Here is a 22313-nt window from a genome sequence, read left to right on the forward strand (position 1 = left end):
GCAAGTCAGAAGACAATGTGGCACCATCTTTAAAGTACTGAAAGAAAGACACTGTCAACCAAGAATTTCAGATCTAGTGAAAATGTGTTCCAAAAATGAAGTCTTTTAGACCAACAAAAGCCTAGAGAATTTATGGCTAGCAGACCTGTACTACAAGAAATGTTAGACGAAGTTCTTCATGTAGAAGGAAAATTATACAGGTAAAAATATCAACATAGACAAAGGAATGAAGAACGCAAATATGTGAGTAAATATAGAAAGGCTTTTGTTCTCATTTCTTAATCTCTTTCAAAGCTAATCTATTATTAAAGCAAAATTAATAACAATGTATGGTGGGGTTTATTACATATGTAAAATTAAAATGTGTGACATCAATGTACAAAGGATGAAAGGGGAGAAATGAAACATATTGTTTAAGGATCTTATTCTACACATGAAAGGGTGAGATACTATATGAAAGACTATGATAAGTTAAAGATCTATACTTTATATCCTAGAACAGTAGCTCTTAAATTTTTGCTCCTGGAATCTCTTTTTAATTTTATAAAGTATTGAGGACCCCTAAAAGCTTTTGCTTATATGGCGATATCTATTAATGGTTGCCATATCAGAAATCAAAAAAGGAAAGTTTAAAACAAAATAATACACAAGTAGGGACCAGCCCAGTGGCATAGTGGTTAAAGTTCAATGTATTCCACTTTGGCAGCCTGGGTTCACAGGTTCAGATCCCAGGCACAAACCTACACCTCTTGTCAGCCATGCTGTGGTGGCAAACTACACACAAAATACAGGTAGACTGGCACAGATGTTAGCTCAGGGCTAATCTTCTTCAAGCAAAAAAAGAGGAAAATTGGCAAAAGTTGTTAGCTTAGGGCGAATCTTCCTCAGGAAAAAGAAAAAAAAAAGAGTACACAAGTATATATTCCATTAACCATTGAAGAAAAGGCATTATCACACATCATGTAGATTCCAGAAAATTTCACTGTACACTTATGAAATAATGAGTGTGGAAATGCAAATAACAGCATCATTATGAAAACCACAAAACCACAACTAGAGAATCAGTATCCTGGAATAAACACACCCACACAGCTATAGCTAAGAAACAAATATGGAGATAAAATGGAATCAAAATAAATACACAATTAATCCAAAGAAAGTAGAAACTTATGGACAAGGTGAAAACAAAATAGCAAGATGCTAGATTTAAACTTAACTATATTGATAACTGTTTTGTTTTAAAATTGAGGTAACAATGGTTTATAACATTATATAAATTTCAGTACATTATTATTTATTATTTATTATAAATAAATTTACATCATTATATTTCAATTTCTGTGTAGACTACATCATGTTAACCACCCAAAGACTAATTATCATCCATTACCATATGCATGTGCCCTTTTACACCTTTCACCCTCCTCACCTCCCCCACCCCCTTCTGGTAACCACCAATCTAATCTCTATATCTATGTGTTTGTTTTTGTTGTTTTTATCTTCCACGTAAGAGTGAAATCATATGATATGTGGCTTTCTCCATCTAACTTATTTTACTTAGCATAATACCCTCAAGGTCCATCCATGTTGTTGCAAATGGCACTCAATGTATATGGTCTAAACACTTCACTAAAAGCGAGAAATTACCAGAGTGCATAAAATAAAAGCAAAGCCTAACTATATGTTGTCTATAAGAAATCTGCTTTCAATATAAAGAAACAAAGCAAAAGGGTGGAGAAATGTATATTGTGCAAACATGAATCAAAGGCAGCTGAGTGGCTATATTAAAGTCGCAGTAAGTAGCCTTTAGGATATCATCAGGGATAAAGAGGGCTATATCATAATGTTAAAGATTTAAATTCATCAAGAAGACACAACAAGCTTAAATATCTACGCATACAATAACAGCTTCAAAATACGTGAAACAAAAACTGATAGAATAGAAAGGAGAAATAGATAAAATCCACAATTACTTTTGGAGATTTCGAGGGAAAAGCAAAAAAAAAAAGATGAGTTACTATAGTAAACAGGAACCCCAAATAAACATTTTTAGATTTGAAACACTCTTGAGATCTGAATTTTTGCTCAGCAATATGAATTTTAAACTATACTTTTGATAGCTGGGTACTGGATGGTAGCAATTTATTCCTGAATTAATAGAGGAAAAATCCCAATGTAATCTGCATTGCTTGTACCGTATCTGGCATATGATGGTAGGTTCTGAACATCATATTTAAGCAGTAAGGATTTCTGAAGATAGGAAATCAGAAAGAGGAGAGATATTGAGACTGTATAAAGTAAGAAATTTAAGGAAATGTTGCTATTTATCATAAAGACTATAAGACATTGGGAATCTAACACATATCTTCACAGATCTGGAAGTTCCCATGTGAGAAAAGGACCTGATTTATTTTATGGGGCTTTGTAACTTAAATTCTGTAACTTCTATAGAAGAGCATATTGATTGTTAGAGTAAAAATATTTTATTTAAATAATTTTGGCTTTACAGAAAAATAGAAATGACTGGCTCATGAGGTAGGGAGGTTCCTATTATTAGAATATACAAGCAACATTGGATATCTGTCAGAAATGCCCAAGGCGAATTCTGCATTGTATGGAAAGGTGGATCAGATATCTTTAAATTCCCTTGAAGCCCTAAAATTGAACAAGCTTCTTCCTATAAGTTTGGCATAATGATGATTGGGAAACCCAAACTCAATCATACATACCTTCCTCTACCATTTTGTTTCCTCTCTCTGTTATTGCTTGGATGCGTGGCTCATGGCTGACAATGTCAGCCTGGATGACTTGGTGTCTGTTCAGAAGATTCTTGGAGGAAATCAGATCCTTGCCTACAGAGAAAAAAAACTTCAAGGTCTGGTATTGTTCTAGTGTACGGAATAAGAAGAGGCTACTCTCCTTCTTTATAACTCTTGGATCTATGAGTTCTTCCCTTTGAAGTTCTAATCATTGAATGGGCCACCTGAAATTTATACCATTTGTCTGAATTAACTCTGCTCAGCTTTGTTCTTCCCCCTAGCTTCTTTGTACTAAGAAAATTTCATTCATTATTCTACAAAAGATAATGAATAAATGACTACTCTCTTTGGAAAATAGGTAGAAAGGCAAATAAGGCTTCAGTTCAAATTTCCAATACTATGTAACCAATTTTCTTTCAACGTAGTGTGGTATTAAAAGCAGAATCTTCCACTTACTAATTTCCATAGCTGTCAGAAAATTATTAAATTCTCTAAACCTAGGTTTTTTCACCATGAAAATGGCACAATGTTACCTGTTTTGAAGTTTTCTTTGTTAGGATTAGAAATAACTTAAAAAAGTGCCTCAGTCATTGCTTAACATTAACAAGCACATAATAAGTACTATGTATTGTTAATTTCCTTCATCTTCTAAGATCCCCAGTTCCAGCTGTCTACTTCATCCTTTCTGTCTCCCATCGATGCTTCCCTTCTCTTACCTCTAGAATTTCCCTCCCTATACTTCACACGACATGCCTCTCCAGAAACTCTCTATTCCTGTCCACCATTCAAAAAGATCTTTTCTCTTCTAGGAAATTTTCCCAGACTAGGCTATCCATTGTTATCATTGTTCAGCCCCTCATTGATGTTCCCAATATAGGTATATTAAGTTTGCACGATATTTATGCACACTTTTTTTTTTGTATTTCAATGCAAGTGTCCTGGCACTGACCATGGTGAACTGATAGCTTCCAAATGAGAGAAAAATATGTACTGCTTCACCTCTTCTATCCTTGTAATAGCTCATATAGTTATAAAAGAGAGTCATTGGCAGTATAGACAAAAACACTTGGTATCCCAAACACTAACCATGATTGCTCAGCCAAGGACCTTGGCAACAAAAAAATTAGAGCCAGTAGCAAAAAGCTGAGCACCCTAGCTCTTCCCAGAGGCCTTAAATTCATGGCACTATTTATGTCTGGTTTTCGGAGGTAAACTTTTCAGTATGAATTTTTTAAAAGTCTATGGAAGACTGGAACATTTTTTGTGAGTCTGAGGCGAAAGAGCTGAGAGCAAACTTTGTACCCCCTCACTGCTGTATCGCAGGTCTCTCAAACAACCTGCAGACCTTGGTCTTCTCTTATGGCTCAGCCTGCTCAGGCTGTACTAACCAAGGTAGGTGGAAGCGGCTGAGGGTTCAGTCTCTTGGATCCAGGCCTCCTCGTCTTCTGTGTCTCTGTAGATCTGATGCAGGAGGAAAAAGTCGATGAGCTTCTTCTTCCGAGTGGCCAGCGTCTCTTTCAGGGCTTCAAACTGGGACACCAGGGACTCCTGCCTGCCCCGTATGTCCCCAGCATCGAGATGGCCTGTTTCTTCAAAATATGCCGCCAGGTCTGTGATGGTGTCCACCTGATCCTGAGGGAGAAATAGAATTGGTGTCAGAAAATCCCACCATTTAGTAGAAAGAGATGGGAGTTTGTGGTGGTGGGGGGGGTCACGGGGAGAATCAGCACCCATGTGTACTATGTTAGGACTTCAAATAGAGTGAAATAGAGTGGGAGGGGTTGCTACATTGAGGACAACTTCATCAAGCTAAGAGCTAGGAAAGTAGTTCTTAAACCACATTTTAGAAAGGACAAAATATTTATAGAGTGTCCCAGGGAAATCAGAGAATCCAGACTACAGAGCCTTAATGGTTTGGGAGTGTTGATAAACTGTGGCCCCAAGGAAAACAGTGGGAGGCTTTTTCTATCTTAGTTCCCCTTCCATCCTCTTTCTTTCCCTTTAAAAATGAGCTGTAGTTGTAAATAACATGGATACTTCTGAGGCCTAAGTTTGTTGTATAGCAGGAACAATGCCTATGAGATGAAATGTGATGTTACAAAAACAAATGTCAGAACCTCAGAAAGAGAAATGTGAAGGTAATGCCTTGACCATTACCTAGTAGTGTGACTTTAAGTAAATCACAGTCCCCATTTGGGCTGTATCTAAGAAAGGAGGAATACAGACACAGTATTTTGAAGGATCCTCCTAGAAATAAAATTTTAGCTGTATTCCTAGATGGTAAAATAGATACAAGAGATGCATTGCATCTTTATTGGTAAGGTCAACTGTAACTGGCCTGGCAGAAGCACAGTACACAGGATTTTTGTTTGCTTGTTTTGTTTGTTTGTTGGGGTGGCGGTGGTGGTACATAAGAGAAATTCTTCAAGAGATAGATGAATAGCAGGCATTGGTTTTATTTATTCTATTTTGCTATCCAGTGTTCAACCTATAAAGGTTTCAATTAATCTTATCTCAATTTGGAACAAACCATTGACCATCAATAGCTTCTTAAAATGTATACTCACTTCTCCATAAAGAATTAAAGGCTTTGGGCTGGCCCTGTGGCTTAGGGGTTAAGTGCGCACACTCTGCTACTGGCAGCCCGGGGTTCAGATCCCAGGCACGCACCGACACACCGCTTCTCCGGCCATGCTCAGGCTGCGTCCCACATACAGCAACTAGAAGGATGTGTAACTGTGACATACAACTATCTACTGGGGCTTTGGGGAACGAAAAGGAGGAGGATTGGCAATAGATGTTAGCTCAGAGCCGGTCTTCCTCAGCAAAAAGAGGAGGATTAGCATGGATGTTAGCTCAGGGCTGATCTTCCTCATACACACACACACACACAAAAAGAATTAAAGGCTTCATCAAGTACTAAAATTAAAATCTCTCACTAGCCAACTGTTCTCATCTCTTAGTAGAGACATTAACTTTGGAAAACATCATAGTGTAATAGAGTGATTTTAAAACATCATAATTATCATAACCATTATGGATCCACTGTACTACTTGAAAATGTCTAATGTAGAGCAAGATGCCCCAGACTGAGGAGAGAGAAGATGTGGCTTCTATTCTTGGTTGCCAGTCAATTGCCATTTGATCTTGGGAAAGATCTTTCACTTTTTTGATCTTAGTTTCCTCATCTATATAATGAGGAGTTTAGGCTAGAGGGTATTGAAGATCTTTTCCAACTTTAATATCCTGTATCAAAAATTTCCCTGCAAGCGTTATATCTCAGCCTCTACCCCTACTAGGAGAACCAATAGCTGGTGATTGGATGCCCTAACTTTCCCAAATAGTGTCATATACTTCTATCTATTACGTGTTTACACAGGCTGTTCCTCTTCTTTGTACATTTCTGTTTACTTTTCACCATACGTCATCTTTTCCCTCCTTTGAGAATCTGTTGCAAACTCTCCTCCTCCAGTTAGATTTCAAAGCCATCTTTATATAGTTTTCCTTCCTCCAGCCTTTTACTTTATTTCAAGCCCCATCAAGCCATTCTTAGAGCCATATAAGCGACTGGCTTTGTTTCGCTTTTTCTGTTTTCTGTTAGATTATTTTGTCTTTCCCATTTCACCCAGAGTGACCAAAGAGCAGACATCATAAAAGTGTATTTTAACAAGACAGATCAGTGGGTCTTTCTAAGGAATAGCAGAATCATTTTTAAATACAAGCTAGGATTCCTGGGACAAGAAATTGAGTCAACTGAAAGTAGATTTCCACTGAGTTCTCCAGAAACTCGCATACAGTATTTATACTCTAGAAACTCACTAGATGTATTTATTTTAAATAACAGTCTGGTGGGATGTCAGGGGCTGGCCCTGAAACTAAGAGCCTAGACATCTGCATCATAGTCCTGGCCTTTTTGTGAATTTTCTCTGTGACATCAGGGAGATTACTTTACTTCTATGGCTTTAAATTTTCTTAACTAAAAAAATAAAAAAAAAAAAAGGTAGGATTAAAGATATTCTCAAACTTTGAATTGCAGAATGCCAGAACAAGAAGAGGAAATTTTATCCAAATCCGTATTTTACAGGTGAGGACATAGAGATGTGAAAAGGTGAAAAGACACATGGAAGATCACATAATTAGTAAGTGACAAGGCTATATGTAAAACCCAGGTTTCTGGATTGAGAGTACAGAGTTATATTTAGAAGAGTCGACAAAGTCTTCTATCAGCTACGGGGTTCTGACAAAAGACACCAGGCACCCAGGAGAATGTCTGGATTAGAGGAGATTTTGGGAAGAGGCAGTTGACCAAGTAAAATTTTTTCATTTTTACTTTTGGTTTCTTGCTCTTTCTCTTTTAGTAATAATTAGTTACTATGAGTGTGCTTAGAGCACATACAGGTGCTTTGGCCTACAGTTGGCCAAAGAGCCAGCAACAGACCTGACGAGCAGCCACAGCAGACTCCAGAAGGCCATGTTTCCTGAGTAGATTTTGTACGTCTGCCAGGCCTCTCCCATAATCCTCAGAGGCAGCCTGCCACTTCACCTCCTCCAGCCAGCGCTTCAGATCTTCTGCGTTATTTTCAAATTGCAGCAGCTTGTTAGCTTTATGCAACTCAGTCCCTGGGAGAAGACATTAGGTATAAGACAGGTACCATAACTGCTCCTCATTGCACAATAATATAGCTGCCGTCGACTTAAGGAGCAATATAATATTTTGATATTGCACTGGGAAAAATATATAACCGTCTCATGCGTGGTTGTTCAAGAAGTCACCTTAAATTTGTCGAATTTAAATGGTATTGTTTTTGAATACAGTAGTGTTCTCAAAACAAAGATAAACAATAGGTTCACTCCCTGGTAAGGTATAGTGTTGCTGTATTAGATTTTAACCATCTTAGGTATTTTCACATGTCATTTGTTACTCTCTTTTGAGACCTCCTTTTCAAAGGGATTCAAACCCAAACACGGCACTTTCCAAGAGAAGTATAAAACTTGGGCTTGGCTCAGTTTGAAATTTTGAAGTCTCTTTTTATAAATGTCTTTCTCAGAGCTTTACTAGCTCCCTTTTTTGTTCCTGTCCTTCATCACAAACCACGCCTCACAATTTTCTCTTCTGTAAAATGTCCTAATTATCCACATTGTTCTCAGCTAAATTCTTTATTCTAAGACCTTATAGCAATTATTTGCATTATTCCTGAGAAGCAATTACTCTATCTCCTGATGGTGGAAAGTAGCAGCAACTTACTGTCACAGCCAAATTGGACTCTTTTCCTAAACCAAAAATCAGGATGACACTCAACAAAATGAGTAGGATGTATGTCTTCTATGACCAAGGCAGAGTCATGTCTATAGTTGATGTTCATAACAAGAGGAATATTGACAGGGGAACCTGATTATTTGTGTTATATTATGACAGCTGATTAATTTTCCAATGTAAGAGAGGAGGATAAATCTAAGTAGAGACTATTCAAACAGACATGTGGGAATATTTTTCAGGCTTACAGCAGAGCTTGAACACTTTCAGATAGGTGAAAAAAGCAAAAAGTCATCAAGCCCTATTTATAAGAATAAAATACTGTAGGAACATCGCATGTGGCACTGACAATATTTTAATGTCTAATTTAATAACCTGTATCATAATATCTTGTCTCATCTTTAAAACCAAAATATATAAAACCTAATTTAAGGACACTAGTTTTAGGTGTATAGCCAATACTGAATTCATGATTCCTGAATATTTATTGAAGAGAAAGAAAAAAAAGTTAGAGAAAAATGAAGGAAAGCAAAAATAATTTCAGTTAAAAAAACCTACATACACAAAGAAAACATAAAATTGTGTAAATATATAGTGTGATAAATTTAGGTTGGATTTTAAAAGCTACTTGACCAATAGGAGAAGCAAATTTAATAGCATCCCTTCTCATAGCGGTCACCAGGTAAATTCAAGGTAGTAAAGGTGAAAATGGTAGGTTTCAGAATTTAGGAATTAACCTTTCACCAAAACCTCTGCTTCTAACCTTTCTGTTCTGTAGCCTCCAGCAATTCCTTCCAGAGGCTGTCAACTTCATTCACACGAGCAGTTACAATGTCAGAGGCATAGTGATCATCTTCAATCATCTTCTGACCAGTTTTTTTTAGGTCATTGAGCAGAATCTCATTAGCTGCCAGTTCCTCTTCAAAGACTTGCTGCTTTTGAATCTGGCTTTTCAAGTTCTGTGTATCCTGAGACAAGACAAAAAATAAAAGGAAACCATTACTTGATAAGTAAGGGGCAGAAATTTTGAGGACGGGGTTACTTCTCACTGTAAATATAATATACTAAGAAGAGAAAACAAGGGATAATTGTTCTAGTCCAAGCACAGAGCTGGAGAATGCTTAGGAAACTCTGGTGACCAACCGCTCCTTCTCTACACGTGGCAAACCTGGCTGATCAATCCCTGCCTTTATTTCTGCAGAGCCTAGATATTTCTTGAAGATCAGTTTGAATATGACACCCCATGCGTGTATTAAGAATCAATCAGATCTGTCATGAAAGATTAATTTTTTTCCATCCTTGCCCTAGTACATGAACCACCCATCCATTTGCTCCAAAGAGATGAGATCCATTTACCCTATACACACTGGAACCATAACTCCTCCAGAGAGCACAAACACATATTATGGAGTTTCACAGAATGAAGGGTACAGATAAGATGTTCATAGTTCTATAAAGATAGAAGAACAAAGAGATCAGAGGTATACATTTAAGACCACATGAGATATAGAAAAGTAAATATTATGAATAGATATTGGCCTAGAAACCAAGAGACTAATTGTAGCCCTGACTGTAAACGTGAAAGTTTGTGAGCATTTATATGTGTGTATAATAGTTTATATTATATAATGTTTGTGAGTAAAAAACATCTATTTTGCACAACCCCAAGGTAGAGAAATCTATGGCTCAGAGATAATTCAGGAATTTCCCCAAGTCACATAAACTAAAGGAGAAAAGAGAGAGAATTCAAGCCAAGGTTCACCTTCTCCAGAATTCATACTTCTAATGCTTATATTAAATTGCCTTCTAAATAACTGGATAACTTTGGGCAATTCACTTTCCATTTAAAGTCTCTGACTTCCTCATCTATAAAATAAGGAGTTGTTCCCTTCCAGCAACAAAACTGTGTAAGTCTATATTAAATCAAACTCTTAGGTTACTTTTAAGTTCCATGTAGTTTTCAGTAAAATTAAAGGTACATTGGGCTTAGATACAATATTTTCCTACTATAAGGGTGCAGAGCGGAGCAGAAGAGGTGGTCAAGGGACTATAAGAAGCTGACTGAGGAGCAGTCCCTCCCTTTCCTCATTCTGCTAAGGACCTTTGGAAGTTATGCCAGAGAAAAGGCGTGAGGGGCAGCAGGGTATAGGAAAATCAGAACCTAGATTCCTGTCTTTTAACTAGACGTATAACCTTGGTGGAGTCATTGCCCTTCTCTGAGACTCTGTCTCCTTATCTGTAAAATGAGGCTCACTATCTGGACCATATCATCCATTCAGCTTCAAGACTCTTATTCCACGAAACTTAAGTTCTGATGCCCAGGGTCTGAAAATCCTGCCTACCTTGTACTCTTCATCATCTGCCAACTTTTTCTTCTTGTTGATCCAGTTCTTTAGGTCATCTGAGTCCTGATTCAGTTTCTGCAAAAGCCATGAATCCTCCAGCAATCTGCGTCTAATGGCAGCCCTTTTACGTAGGACATCCCGCCGAGCCAACAACTGCAAAAACCATGACCAAAGTCACTGTCAGCAAAGCCAAATATGGACAAATGAGATTTACTGTCCACCTGGATCACTATGCCCCCAACACTTTTTCTCACTCCAGTGCACAGACAGGCAAACGCACATCTGGGACCTTGGACATACCGTGTCCCGGATAGCACCAATGTTCTCTGAATCATAATGGTCATTATCAATCAGTTTGGTTGCAGTCTTGTCTAAGGTCTGAAAAAAAAAATAACAGAGTGGTTTTCCTTCAGTAGCCACTGAGTAAGTGGCTACAGTTTGGCTAGCTGTTTAAAGAGGAAGCATAGCAATGTTGGAAGAGGACAAGTTTCAGGATCAGAAGATCTAGGTCCTAGTTCTGATTTCTATTACAAATTGTATTTCAAAATATATATCTCAGGCAGATTAATTACCCTTTCTATGTAACAATATTTTGAAAATCTAGGTTATAGTAAATGAATTTCGATGTCACTGAAAGATGAGTATTTGATTTATTCTTAAATTTTCAACAGGAAGCACTCTTGATATAGCCATCTTCAGTGGTCAGTCTATCTATCTATCTACCTAGCCATCATATATTATGTATATATATTTCTATCTGCATTTTTATCTCTGGACACATGAGGAGAGGAGTCAGAAATTGTAGAGGTTAATTTTTACTCATATTCATTTATGAACTCCCAAAACAGCTAGAGCTCAGGGTGGATTGGTTGAGAATAGGAAAATCATCTAAAATAAAGGATAGCCTTTTATAAACAATACACTGTTAGCTTTTACCAATGAGAATCAGCAGAACAATCCTATGGATTGATAATGGACCATATTACGCTCCGTATTGACTGAAAATTTACAGAGAAGACTTGGAATTTTATTGTTATCGTTGTTGCTGGTGGTGATGGTATATGTGCGTGTGAGCTTAAAGCCAGCACCATCCGAGGAGACAGCCAGAGACATAGAGTATATTGGGCTAATAAAGTCTTCCTCACACTTCTCTGAGCCCTGCTTATACATTGACCAGTTTCTGGGATATTGTAATTTATGGTTCACAGGAAAACTGTAGTAGCCTAGCATCAGATGAGAGACATGAAGATGAAGGTATACTTATACAGCAATAGAACAGATACTACTTAGCTATCTAGATATTACTAGAGAAACCTAAATGGAGATATTACTGGAAAAAAATACACTGAAAAAGTAAATTTCAAACATTTTAACCTTTAACTAATGATTCTATATCAGATATGGATCCAATAGTTTTTATTTACACTGCAGAAAAAATTAAGACAATCATGCACTTCATTTGAAAATATAAATGGCTTGAAACCTTTAAAAACTGTCTAAACATGCTTTGTGGAATAAGAGATGTGATAAAAATGGTATGATTATTTTTCCAGATGTTTGCTCTTTTAAGAATAATCCCCATGTTATGTCTGATAGTTATCAGTGATTCTACGTAAGGATGAGTATTGTATGAGATGACATATACAAACATGAAGCCACTGCCCAAACCAGGGCCCATTTCTTACTGTGATCTTCTCCTCCTGGGCAGTAAAGGCTTCTTCAAAGTCATCATGCTTCTGACGAAGGGCTTCCACACTGCCCAAGGAGTTTCCCAGGTCCTCGTTTTCCAGGAAAGCCTATGAGAAGACAGAAAGACATATCCCAGCTGTGCCTCATTGGTGAGAAACATTCTCTTTGGAATATCTCTAAGACAAGGATGAAGAAAGGTGAGAGGGTTGGAGAGCAAAGTGGGAATTAGCTCAAAGTAGTATGGTAGGTAGAGACTAACATCAAACAGCAGGACATTCAGATTTCCTTCCCAATCGTCTCACACCACTTTATCAACTTTGTCCACATAGAATTCTCCCAACGAATCTAGGCACCAGTCTTGAGTTGTCAAAGCTGCCTTGAGAAGACCATTCACCACCTCTAAGAAATCTCTGGTTAACTCTGCCTGACTCATCACAATTTTCTCTTTCTGATCCCTTTGCAAAAAAATTATTTTTCTTCGTGTTCAGTAGAGGTTAAAACCCCCCTACTGTTCATTTAGGTAGTTTTTCTACTCATTTGTCCATGAGAGAATTGTAGGAGCCTTATAGAGAGGGTCAATCTTTTCTTCTCCTTATGGATCACCCTCCAGTCCTGAGGACAAGCTTCAGACCATAGAAGTGCTTCTGAGGATGCTGAGAGTAGTCATGGTGGAAAATGAGGAGTGGGAGAAATGGTGTGGGACACTTGTTGAGCCCCTCCTGTTACCTCTTGTCTACTCATCCAACTGTCCACTTGCTCACTGTCACGGTAGAAGAGGTGTAAGTCCAAACACTGCTCGTACTGATGCTGACGCTTGACCCACAGTTCCAACAGGGCTGCCCAGTTATTGGCAAGTGTTTCCATCTTTAGAAAGAAAGAGATAATGTATCTGGAAGAATTTTAATTATTTTATCCTACATTTACTGGACATCTAATAAATGCAAGGTCTTTTGAAGGACACAAAAATGAACAGGACATACACTTTTCTCTTAAGTCTCCATCCTCTAAGCAAATAACTGTAGTATAGGAAAAATGAGATAAATATTAGTAAAAGAGATATAACACACTTAATATGTATAAATAAGCAAGAAAAGATTAATTCTGGTTGGGAGAACCAGGGAGTAGAAGTATAGAAAGTATGGTACCAAACAGAGATTTAAAGGGTGGAGAAGGGGGATCAGGATTGTAGGAGGACATAATGCCACAAGCAAGTAATTACTCCAAGTAATGGTTAGGTCATACGAAGTGCTCCAGAGAAAAGTGCTATGTCTAAAAAGGGTGGACATTTGGAGAAATTCAAGTTCTAGAGCAGTTAAAATACCAGACTGATAAACTTGCATTCTACTCTGAAACCAAATAAGAACCATCAAGAAAAGAGAAAAGTGTCATTCTCACCCATAAAAGCTTTAGTTTCTGCCCAAGCACCTGCCCAAGAAAGTCCAGCTTATTAACACAGCTTCTGTGTTAACTCCATCCAAAAGACAGCACGAATTCTCAGGATCCCAAGATAACAGGTAAATTTTTAGGACTTAGAGTCCTGCTATTGCTTTGGCAGAAAATTGTTAATAATAGAAATCCGTATTATAATGTTCTCATAGAGTTCTGGGGGAATTCAGAATATAGTCATCTCAACCTCATCCATCATAGTGCTGGAGGCTGAACTTAGAATCTAATGAGATGCAAAGAGCCTGCAAATCTTATTTTAATTATCATCTCAGGGAGTTCCTGTGACTCTGTGACTAGAGCAAAATCTCTCTGTGTCAAGGGGTTGAGGGGAGCCCCTGTGATCAAGGAGGTTAGGATAATGGCTAACCTGATTCTTCCATCAGTGGAATTCTGAGTGCTTAAAGCTTTCTTTTTACTTAATGTAAATTTGAGATACACAGATATAGGAAACTCAGTTTTCTCTGAGGTTGTATAGAGGAGAGAAGAAAAGGCACAGGTGTCAGCCACGTGCCAGGCATTGTGCTAGGGAATCCAAACATGAAAAAAATGCAGTCCTCATAAAATTTACACTCTAGAGATGAGCATGGGAAAGTGATAAAATGCAGCATATGTGATGAGGCAAGATGGTATAGACGTTTCATATTAGGTAGAACGTAGGTTGATGAAAGTAGGTAGGTTGATGAAATAAAGCTTCAGAGATGTGGAAGCACACATCATGTCCTGAGACTTTCAAATGACTCAGTTTAGCTAAAGCAATATGAGAAGGGAGCAGTGTGAAATTTGGGCCCATGTTATTAATATGTTTACATGACTTCTATCCTCTTGCCATTCAGAGATTATCATATTATTATGAGATTCATCGAGGGCTAAATATCCATCAAAATTTCACGAACTCTGTTAAACTAGATTACCTTTTCCCGAACTTCCTCAGAGGCTTCATGATTTGCATCCAGCAGGTCTTGACCAGTCTCAGCAGCTGATTGAAATCGGTCTTCATAAGAGTCAATCTCATGCTGTGGCCACAAGACAAAACGTCTTAAAATGCAGCAAGAAACCTTCCGACATTCTTGGCATTGAGCCAGGGCACTTCCCTTTTCCTCCTATTGGGGAAGACATTCCTGTCTACCTTGTGCTGTCGATGCCTGTCTAGTAGGGCTTCCCCACCAGCCACATCTGTAGGCAGCTCATCAGCATTGATCAGAGCAGTCTTCTCCGTCATCCAGCCAGAGAGCTCATCATAGTCAGATAAGAATCGCTGGTACCTGAGGGAAAGGTAAAGTAAAGGACAGGAAGGAGAAACCCGATGTAAATGGACTTCGAATGAAGTTAGGGTGGGACTGAGCTAAGATGTGGCACATGCTTCTCACCCTAATCCTACCCTTCCATTCCCCTGATGTACTTCGGGTTCTGTTAGTGGTGCAGGTTGCAAGTCCTTCACTTCAGGTTGTCTATTCCTTGGGTAGATGTGTCATTGTGTGATGAGGCACATGGACATTGCCTCTCCAACATCACAAGATCACACCTACCCTAGAGGGACTTAAAGTGGAGTAAAATACTCCCAATGAAGCCAATAAATAAGTACATAACATATAAATAACAGGAACCACTTCGTGAGAAGAGAGGACTAGAGTTAGGGTTAGGAGCCTTCACATATCTTAGTTCATCCTAAACTCTATTAATAAAAAACAAAAACCAGGGCCTGCCTGGTGGTATAGTGGTTAAGTTCACACACTTGGCTTTGGCGGCCTGGGGTTCGAGGGTTCCAATCCTGGGACCTACATACCACTCATCAAGCCATGTTGTGGCAGCATCCCATTTACAAAGTAGAGGAAGACTGGCACAGATGTTAGCTCAGGGACCATCTTCCTCAAGCAAAGCAGAGGAAGATTGGCAACAGATGTTAGCTCAGGGCTAATCTTCCTCATCAAAAGAAGTAAATAAAAATAAAAAATAAAAAATAAAAAAAAAACACAAACCACTAAAATGGTTACCTATTCAAAAAAGTAAATGCTCACCATTTAATTTTAAATCATAACAATAAGATAAAGACTGTTCTCTGGTGATCTAAGAACTAACTATAAAAATTAAATACTGAACTAATACCCAGTTATTTGACCAGCTAACCCACATTCAGGAGACAATTCTGGATTTATTTTTATGCTCTTTGGCTTAGAAATTGAGATTTGTTTCAGTTAGCACCAGGATTTTGAAGTTTCTTCAGCTGCTCTTCCAGTCCTATGGGCCATTTCATAGTACCCTACAACCACACAAACAGAGGAAGACAGGCGTGCAGGTGAGGGCAGGTGTCATGCTGAGTATTATATCAGCCTCCAAAGGACTTCCTTCGGCAAGTTAAAACTTCTTTTGCCTCTACTGAGCAAGCAGGAGGGCTAAGTCTCTCATTATTTTTCTCCTTTCATTCTTTTGTTTCTGCTTTTGGTCTTATACCTGGACCCTGTAGAGATAGGTAGAGCAATAGAGAGGAGAATTTTCCCACCAATAAGAAGCCTTTAGCTTTGCATATCTGTTGGTAGCCAATGCTCGAATGTGCTCCCAGTTGGAGATCAGATCCTCTTTCATCTCTTGAATCTGAGGTGCATCTGAAGGATGAGAAAGCTTAAGTTTCTCTGCTTTGGCACATAACTCCTTCACCTTTGGGATGAAAAAGAAACCTAGTGGGAAATCCAAGCACTCTGACTCCTCGTGGCAAAGTTTTATGGGAGGTGTGTAACAAAACAATCATATGAACAATAATAATTTACTAATACACTTATAGTGAAATGTTTAGATTAATATACTAATGTACTATATTAATTATAAAAATTTACTGAGCTTTTTGTCTTTCACTGTGCTAAGCACTTCGCATGCATTTTCTCATTTTATAGTTTTCCTTTAATAATATTGTGAGGTATTTCCCTGTTTATGAGAAAATTGAGTGGTAAAGTATTTTACTTACTCAAGGTCATTCAGCTAGTAAGTGTCAGAAGCAAGTTTAGATCTAAGTCTGTCCTTCGCTACCCTCTACACTGTTTCCATAAATATTGTTGTGGGAATCAGAAAGAAATTTCTACCAGGAAAATTTCTGCCAAGAATGTTCCATTAATGCCAGACCATTTTGAGTACAATTCCTGGGGAGCAGGGTTACTAGGGCAAAAATATGAATATGGGTGACTTTCCGCATGTTACCATTAGTCCTTTCATTATACTCAACTATAATCGGGTGTTGTATAGGATTTAAGATTTTATTATCATTATCCATAAAATCATGGGATTTTATTTTTCATTATTAAGATAAAAGACCAAGGACAAAAAACATGCAAGAATGGAAGAAGGAGTAGAATGGTGGAATAGTTTTCAAAAACTGGACTCAGGGACAGAGCTATCATTAAATCACAGTAAGTAGGGGATCTTCCTGTGAAGTGACTCCATCGTAGAAGCTGAAGAGTAATTGCCTTAAGTTATGGTTAAAGTTGTGAGGGGAAGTAAGGATGGGAATCATTCAAGAATACAGCCTTGGGCCAGCCCGGTGGCTTAGCGGTTAAGTGCGCGCGCTCTGCTACTGGCGGCCTGGGTTCGGATCCCGGGCGCGCACCGACGCACCACTTCTCTGGCCATGCTGAGGCCACATCCCACATACAGCAACTGGAAGGATGTGCAGCTATGACATGGAGCTATCTACTGGGGCTTTGGGGCAAAAAAAAAAAAAAAAAAAGGAGGAGGATTGGCAGTAGATGTTGGCTCAGAGCCGGTCTTTCTCAGCAATCGGAGCAGGATTGGCATGGATGTTAGCTCAGGGCTGATCTCCCTCACAAGAAAAAAAAAAAAGAATACAGCCTTGCTCCAAGTTGTAGTATGCCTATGTCTACTCCTCTAAGTATAGGAATTGGATTTTCCCAGGTTTTGGAGGAGAACCCAAAGGTGGATTTAGTAAGCTCTGTGTTTATTATAAAAAGGGAAGAAGAAATGTCTTCCCTTATCTACTGAGTGAAGGACAAAAAGAAACAGGATTCAGCCGCAACAGAAGAAAGTATGATTAGATGAAAGGAAAGATCTCTGGCCACAGGGTACTGAGTAAGATTGGGAAACCATTCTTGGAGGTATCTTCTTTGTTTTTTAATCATGAAATATATTACAAAAAACACAAGAGTATGCAAAATACATATGTGTATTTAAATAAAAGTAATTTAAATAAAAACAAGAGATATCCAATATTCACATACAAGTTATGAACTAGAGTGAAGAGGTATATTCAAGGGCCACAGAATTTCTCCTTCATTGAAACAGTGAATTTATTGTATTCTGTGGAGGCAGGATGACCACTAAATGCCTCTTCTAGCTCAAGGGGCTAGCCCTTCCTCCAACAGTGGCTTACCTTGTCATCCATGACTGCAAGGCTCCTCTCAAGTCTCTTGTGATTGTGAAACAGTGCCTCAGAGCTAATAAGGTCTTTGCCATAGTCTTCAGAGGTGAGTTGAGGCTCCTTCTCCTTGATCCACTGGATGGCTTCGGTAACATCCCTGCCAGATATCAACATGAGCTCCAAAAAAAGAAGATGGCAGGCATTCTAGGGCAAACAGAGCACACAGCAAGGACCACCCTACTTCACCCAGTTAGCAATTACTGTCTTCCTACACACTAGCAAAATGTAATGTAAAGTGTTTTTGCTTTTAACGGTTTCCATTGAGATGTAGGGACCTACACAACCTGAGTGTTGAGCCTCCAGACATACTTCCCATATCTGGGTCAGCTCTTCGTGAATGTCTTTCTTCCCAACTCCACCTTCCACCTCCATCCAATTCTTAATCTGCTTTCCTTGCCTCTGATGAGCTTCCATCACTAATTCACTAGTGTTATTTTTATTGCTTTGAGCTCCATTTACCACAAACTTGGCTATAGGGCAGGTCACAGTTTTCTTAACTATCCCCTCCCTTGCTATCTTAGAGGCAAGCACACGACCTTTTTTGGTTTGAGATATTGGCCACTAATTGTTAACAGTAGACAGAGGCTAACATAAGTAACAAACATGGTGCTGTTGCAGAGTTTCTTATATTATGGTGGCCAGATTCATACCTTTTGAATCGCTGGAGGTCTGTAGCATCAGACAGTGATTTCTGTCTCTGGAGAGCCAGACTGTAGAGACGCTCCCAGGCAGAATTCACCTCATCCTGCTTTGACTTAATCAAGGGCAGCTCGGGGTGGTTCTCCTGCAGGAGAAAACCAATGCTGGAATTATGCCAAGGTGAGATTATTCTAAAAATCATTTAAACCCTTCTCATTTCACACCGGTTCATACTTTGTCAGAAGTGGAGAATGACCATTTAGCCAGATGCTGAACTTCACCCTAGCCCTGCCCACTAGCTTTAACCTGATCCACATTACCAAAATCCAGAAAGCCAACCTGCCAGATATTGTGTTTTTTGCCCACAGCACTGGGCTAGCCTGCTAATAACATGATGGTTGCCCCACCGTGATGTTATTTTCAGAACACCACTTTGTTGATGCCTGCCAAATCCCCTGAAAATCCTGAAAACCAAGGAAAAGAAGAGAAAATTCCCTTTGTGAACTACGACTTAATTTTCCAAAACTCTAAGAGTGTGGTTCTTCACTCTTTTGGGGTCCTGAAACCTTTGAGAATCTAATGAAAGCTATTTCTCTCTTATCAGAATTATACACACTTAAATACACGTATAATATATAATATAGACATACACTATCTGAAGCAATGAGATTTATAAATACTGATTAAGCTAGCAGCATCAGCCTATTTTGATATTTGGCAATTTTGAGTAGTTCCTGTATGCCCAAGTCCCCGTTTCTTCCAGTTCCATTCTCATGCCAAAGCCTCTCCCAACAGAATTTTCTACATTCTCCTTCCTGAGTGTATGGCCCTTTCTGTCGTAGCTGTGTGGACCCCACTCCAAAAGAGCAGATGATACACTTTGTATTGGGTTAATCCTTCCTACGGTAGATTAGAGAAAATGGTCACGTTATTTTGCCATAAGGTACTCCTTTCAAGAAGTGGAGTCTATTTCCTCATGCTTTGGGTCTGGGTTGGCCTGTGAGTTGCTTACCAATAGAATGTGGCAGAAATGATGTTCTCTGAACTCCAGCACTTAGACCTCAAGAGGCTTTTCAGCTTCTGTTCTTACCTTCTTTGAACACTGACACATAAGGAAGCATGGTTTACTGAAAAGTGAGAGGTCATATGGAGAAAGCCTTCCTTGTCCTTGCCAAGGCCTCAGACATGGGAGCAAGGCTGTTTTAGCTACTCCGACTCAACTGAGCTAACAATAAATGCAACCAGGTGAGGTCAGGAGAACTGCCCAGCTGAGCAGCTGAGTCACTGAACCATGAATCAGCAAATCTGACTCAATGAATCACGAAAAAAATAAGATGTTTGTTATTTTAAGTTTTGTGGCAGTTTAAGTTTTGTGGCAGTAGATAGTGATAGATAACTGGAAATCTCCACAACAAGAGAAAGGTGGTGGAGGGAGAAAATTTAGGGACTGTTGGAAATGTGACTTGGAAAAAAATTGAGAAACAGGTTATTCTTCCTACTCCAGTACCCATTCATCCTGTAATCTTTGTTCTATTAACACAGAAAGATCATTCCCATTACGGAGCTGCAGTGATAAAGAAATTATAATTGGAAAAACATAATAGCCAACGCTGGAGTTTCTAGTTCCTTTATATATATGTAAATCAGACCAGCTTCCCAGTTTTCTTGTATATACTAGGGTTATTATTTATACATTGAATATTTGTCTGTTCAGATATTGAAAACTTATTTAAGCATTTTCTTAAGTAAATGAAGGTAAATTTGCCTCCTGTCCCCTCCACCCCAACAAAAAATCATGTATAATGATATCATGTATATTGTGATCGCCCACCATTATTTTATATTCTTCTCTACTTTATTGTGGTTCTTCTCATGAAGAGTGTTGCATAAACATGAGTACTCAGTCTACTGCACAGTGCAGGAGTTATCTCGTTGTGGATTTAATTCCTCTACACGTGCACACACACACATACACATTCACTCACACCTCTGTTTCCGTGGGCTGGCAAGGAATGGACCCAGAGAGGAGAAGAAACTGCTCTGGGTATGTTACTCCAGGGACATGAATCCCTCTGTTTTCTCACAATGTCCTCTATCTCTCATGTCCCACCTACTAATGGCCAGAAGTTCTTCCTAAATGGCAGACCCTTTCCTTAGATTGACTCTTTTGTTCCCCACCTCACCTCAGCACACTCATTGGCATATTGGTTCACTCGATCCACTCTCCTCTTTCGAGCTGTCAGCTCTTCTTGGAACTCTTCAAACTTCTTATGCAGAATCTCTGTTTTCTCCCAGTCCTCACCTAGCTCCACTGATGTCACTATAGCTTCCTGTAGACACAGAAAAGTTTATTGAGTCACCAGCAAACATTTATGAATTCCTGCAGATCAAATGCCCCAAATCCTTGCCTGCATTCCCAGGATAACTCAGAAGGAGATATTGGTGGATCCTGGGGGAACTCCTTCAGGAAAAAGCCAGAAGCAGGAGTATATTTCCTGAGGTGGCACCCTGGCCCAGGGGACAGTGCCCTTTGGGGTAATCTTTCAGCAAGGCCAAGGGCATTGCCAGCCATGGCCCGTGGAAGCAACTTTTTATGTTTTGGAGCATAAAACATACATCTGGAACATAACAATAAAGTCATCCCGGTTCTACTCAATTCAACAAACTGAATAACTACAAAAGCAGTGTGCTAAACACTTGCTTGTGTAAATCTTCAGTCCTAACTATAGTATTATTCTTAGGTATTTAGAAAAATAGAAAACTCCATAGTTGTAGGAACTGAGAGACAAGGGACCAGGGAAAGAGCTGGCAATATGCTCAACCTAGACCCAGAATAAGAGCAAAAATCTAGGAGAAGGCATTAAGGATCGTGGAAGGTAGGAAAGAGATAAGCCTAGATTATCTTTCAATGCACAGTTTCTGCATAAGTGCTGCCTTCTCCATGTTCAGATCCATACATTTAGACTTACCACCCCCCCCACATATACAATGTTAATAATACTCCAGAATACTCCTAAATCTTTGCCAAAATTCCTCCTTCTTTCAAGGAACAAAGTCTAGGAACAGACACACTGACTTCTTTATGAATAGCCTGCATTAAATTGATATGGGTGCCTGGGACAGAGAGGTGGGAAGTCCTATATGTGTACTATTGAGTCCTATACCTTGTCTGCAATCCACTCCAAGATGTCAGCACACTCTTGCAAGTACTGGTGTAGCTTCAGGGCCCGCAGCAGCAGGGTACCCTTCTCCTGAGTCAGCTCTGACAACAGGTCCCACAGATGGCGCAATTCATCTAGGTGGTCCTTTGGGGACGAGAGGCAAAACCACTCAGGCACAGAGGCTGTGGAGCAGGTGCAGACTCAAAGACTTGTATAGAGAGGGACCTGGATAAACATGTCTCCTCCTATTCCCTTGTGCCTTAACTGCTCAACAAATATTTAAAGGAGGAAATAGGATACGTATGGGAATAGCTATTAAATCCAGCCATATACTATCTTCCACAAGATAAAAATTTTTAGAAATGCTTTGGAGTTTTAAAGGATGAAGTGATTACAAACGCTCAGACAGGATAAAGTAAGGATTCATGGAAAAGTACTCATGTTAACTGGACCTTAAGGAACAGATAGAATTTTGACAGGTAGATGATAGGCAGAGGTGTTCTAAGCACTGGCAGAGTCATAGAAGAAACAGCATGAACTGTTTTCCAGAAAGTATAAGAGCTAAAATTTTGCTGGCTTATAAAGGAAATCAGTGGCACC

The 22313-nt window shown here is 39.0% G+C and overlaps 1 protein-coding gene across 1 annotated transcript in view; it reads right to left on the reverse strand.

Moving 5' to 3' along the window:
* The window catches only part of SPTA1 (spectrin alpha, erythrocytic 1), a 63952-nt gene that overhangs the window by 38966 nt on the left and 2673 nt on the right, over positions 1-22313 (reverse strand). The window contains exons 3-17 of the mRNA XM_058537594.1: positions 21717-21857; positions 20736-20882; positions 18564-18697; positions 17866-18010; positions 15991-16145; positions 14620-14755; positions 14405-14506; positions 12774-12911; positions 12044-12154; positions 10659-10736; positions 10356-10511; positions 8777-8981; positions 7198-7379; positions 4148-4391; positions 2730-2852 (exon numbers count right to left, since the gene is read on the reverse strand). Of these exons, the coding sequence (XP_058393577.1) occupies positions 2730-2852; positions 4148-4391; positions 7198-7379; positions 8777-8981; positions 10356-10511; positions 10659-10736; positions 12044-12154; positions 12774-12911; positions 14405-14506; positions 14620-14755; positions 15991-16145; positions 17866-18010; positions 18564-18697; positions 20736-20882; positions 21717-21857 (2197 nt within the window). The remainder of the gene's footprint in view (positions 1-2729; positions 2853-4147; positions 4392-7197; positions 7380-8776; positions 8982-10355; positions 10512-10658; positions 10737-12043; positions 12155-12773; positions 12912-14404; positions 14507-14619; positions 14756-15990; positions 16146-17865; positions 18011-18563; positions 18698-20735; positions 20883-21716; positions 21858-22313) is intronic.

Source organism: Diceros bicornis, chromosome 4 (genome assembly GCF_020826845.1).
Source record: "Diceros bicornis minor isolate mBicDic1 chromosome 4, mDicBic1.mat.cur, whole genome shotgun sequence".
In the NCBI taxonomy this organism is placed as follows: Eukaryota; Metazoa; Chordata; class Mammalia; order Perissodactyla; family Rhinocerotidae; genus Diceros; species Diceros bicornis.